We start from the raw sequence: 1,926 nt of genomic DNA, 5'->3' as shown, positions 1-1,926 counted from the left end.
CCCCCCCCCCCCCCCCGTGCCGCCCGGGACGGATATCGTCGGGGATTTGAAAGCGCTCGCTCGTGACGGCCGCAACTGTCGCGAAAGCGCCAGATCAGTAAAACCTGGATGGTGTGATCAAGCGGTGGCGTGCGGTGAGGTTCGTGCTTGGTGAGGCGCTGACTCCTTTGGTGTCAGATTGACAAATATATCAAGCAGAAAGGGGAGCTTATTCAATCGGCTAAACATTATATTTGCGACATGCAAATACAATGTATACGGCACGCAGCACGAGCCAGTCGCACGTATCGACCCGGTTTGTGATGATTGCGCAATCACAGGTGAGGCTCTGCCTCACCTCTGAATGCGCATTGCATTGCGCAATCAGAGGTGAGGCTCTCTGCCTCTCTGCCTCACCTCTGATTGCGCAATGCAATGCAATGCGAGAGCCTCACGTCTGATTGCGCAATGCAATGCGAATTCAGAGGTGAGGCTCTGCCTCACCTGCCTCCCCCTGACCGCACGCCTCCGGTGCGATGGCGCGAGTGTGCGTTTGGGAGTCTACCGATGTCCTGCTCGGTGGCGGCGTCCTCCCTGCCCACGGACGTTCGTCCCTCCTGACGGACGGACGGCGGAGAAGCACAGGAGACGTTGCGAGCGCGTCGCCAGGGTTGGCGCGGTGGGCGGCGGCTTTGGAGACCTTGAGGCGGTAGAGGACGACGCCGGTGCTGAGCGGGTCGTCGTCGATGCCGAGGAGGTGCGGCAACTGCGAGTCCAGGACCACGCCGATGCCCTCCTTGCGCAGCGCCAGCGTCTCCTCCTGGGCGCACACGTCGCTCTTGTCACGCTCGGGTGCCGCCGCCGCCGCCGCCGCCGCCAAAAAGTACCTTGAGGATGTTCTGCGTCTCGTTCCACTTGTTGGTCCACTCCTTGGTCAGCGCCAGCACCTGCGCGCACGGCGACCAGCGTTTGCTTTTGGGGGATTGCGCAACAACTGTTCGCGGGGGGAAAGCATGAGAACATTTTGCTTTTGTGACAGCTCAAATACCTCAATCATGTGTTCCTCCGACAAAACATCGCCCAAAAATTTTTTTTCGGGGAAAATAAGTTTCGGGCACATCAAAAAAAAACGATCGAACTATCAACGAAATTGCAAATGGACTTTTGCGCCACTGCCACCTGCTGGCCGTTTTTTGGACTATTTCACATTGCAGTCAAGCCCGCTCCTTCGGTGAGAAGTTGCATCAGACTTTCTTGCGCCCTCCCCCATTAGACGTCGTCATTGGGAGGCGGGGGCTATGCGTCAATGGACGCTTTTAGACGTCAAAGGGTTCGAATGTGTTCACGGCCGTCAATCGTTTTGCCATCCATCGCGTTGGCGTGTACCGACCTTGGCTTCGTTCCGGTGCAGCTTCTCCTCCACGCTGAGCGCGGTGGGCGAGTCCGGCAGAGCCGTCTGAAAGATGAGCGCAGCGGCAGACTCGGCACGAAACACCAAAGAATCCTTTCGTTCAAGGGTTTTTTTGGTTTGTTTTTTTTTTTTTCAACGCAGTCGAGTGGCAGTCATCTTTCAGACTGCGCCTGTCGTCAGACGTCAACCAAAACAAAACAAAACGATCCGTCGTCGGTTGAACAGAAGTCGGAGGTCTGTCAAGAGTTGCGAGGAGCTCTTTGCGTACTCGCGATCACGATGGTCTTGGAGTTGCCGCCCAGGCTGTCCTTCAGCAGCCACGTCAACACCGAGTCTCGGTAGGGCACGAACACCGACTTCCGCTTCTGGCCGCCGTTGGCGTTGGCGTCGCCGCAAAGGTCCGCTGCGGGAACAAAAACAAAAAAAAAAACGGGCTGGTCTGACTTTGGGCGCGCCGCTCGCTCTTCGTCGTTGCGCTTTTGCCGTTCCGGTCTCGGGAGACGGCCCGCGCGGCGGATTCTGACCCAGGGCGGAGA

The 1,926-nt window shown here is 57.7% G+C and overlaps 1 protein-coding gene across 1 annotated transcript in view; it reads right to left on the bottom strand.

The window, feature by feature from the left end:
- The window catches only part of kif16ba (kinesin family member 16Ba), a 16,024-nt gene that overhangs the window by 1,849 nt on the left and 12,249 nt on the right, over nt 1–1,926 (bottom strand). The window contains exons 10-13 of the mRNA XM_019889683.1: nt 1,370–1,435; nt 867–926; nt 680–799; nt 545–596 (exon numbers count right to left, since the gene is read on the bottom strand). Coding sequence (XP_019745242.1) covers nt 545–596; nt 680–799; nt 867–926; nt 1,370–1,435 — 298 coding nt within the window. The remainder of the gene's footprint in view (nt 1–544; nt 597–679; nt 800–866; nt 927–1,369; nt 1,436–1,926) is intronic.

Source organism: Hippocampus comes, unplaced genomic scaffold (assembly GCF_001891065.2).
Source record: "Hippocampus comes isolate QL1 unplaced genomic scaffold, H_comes_QL1_v1.1 scaffold301, whole genome shotgun sequence".
NCBI classification, from domain to species: domain Eukaryota; kingdom Metazoa; phylum Chordata; class Actinopteri; order Syngnathiformes; family Syngnathidae; genus Hippocampus; species Hippocampus comes.
Note: the sequence above shows the minus strand (reverse complement) of the source record. Positions and strands in the feature narration are given on the sequence as shown.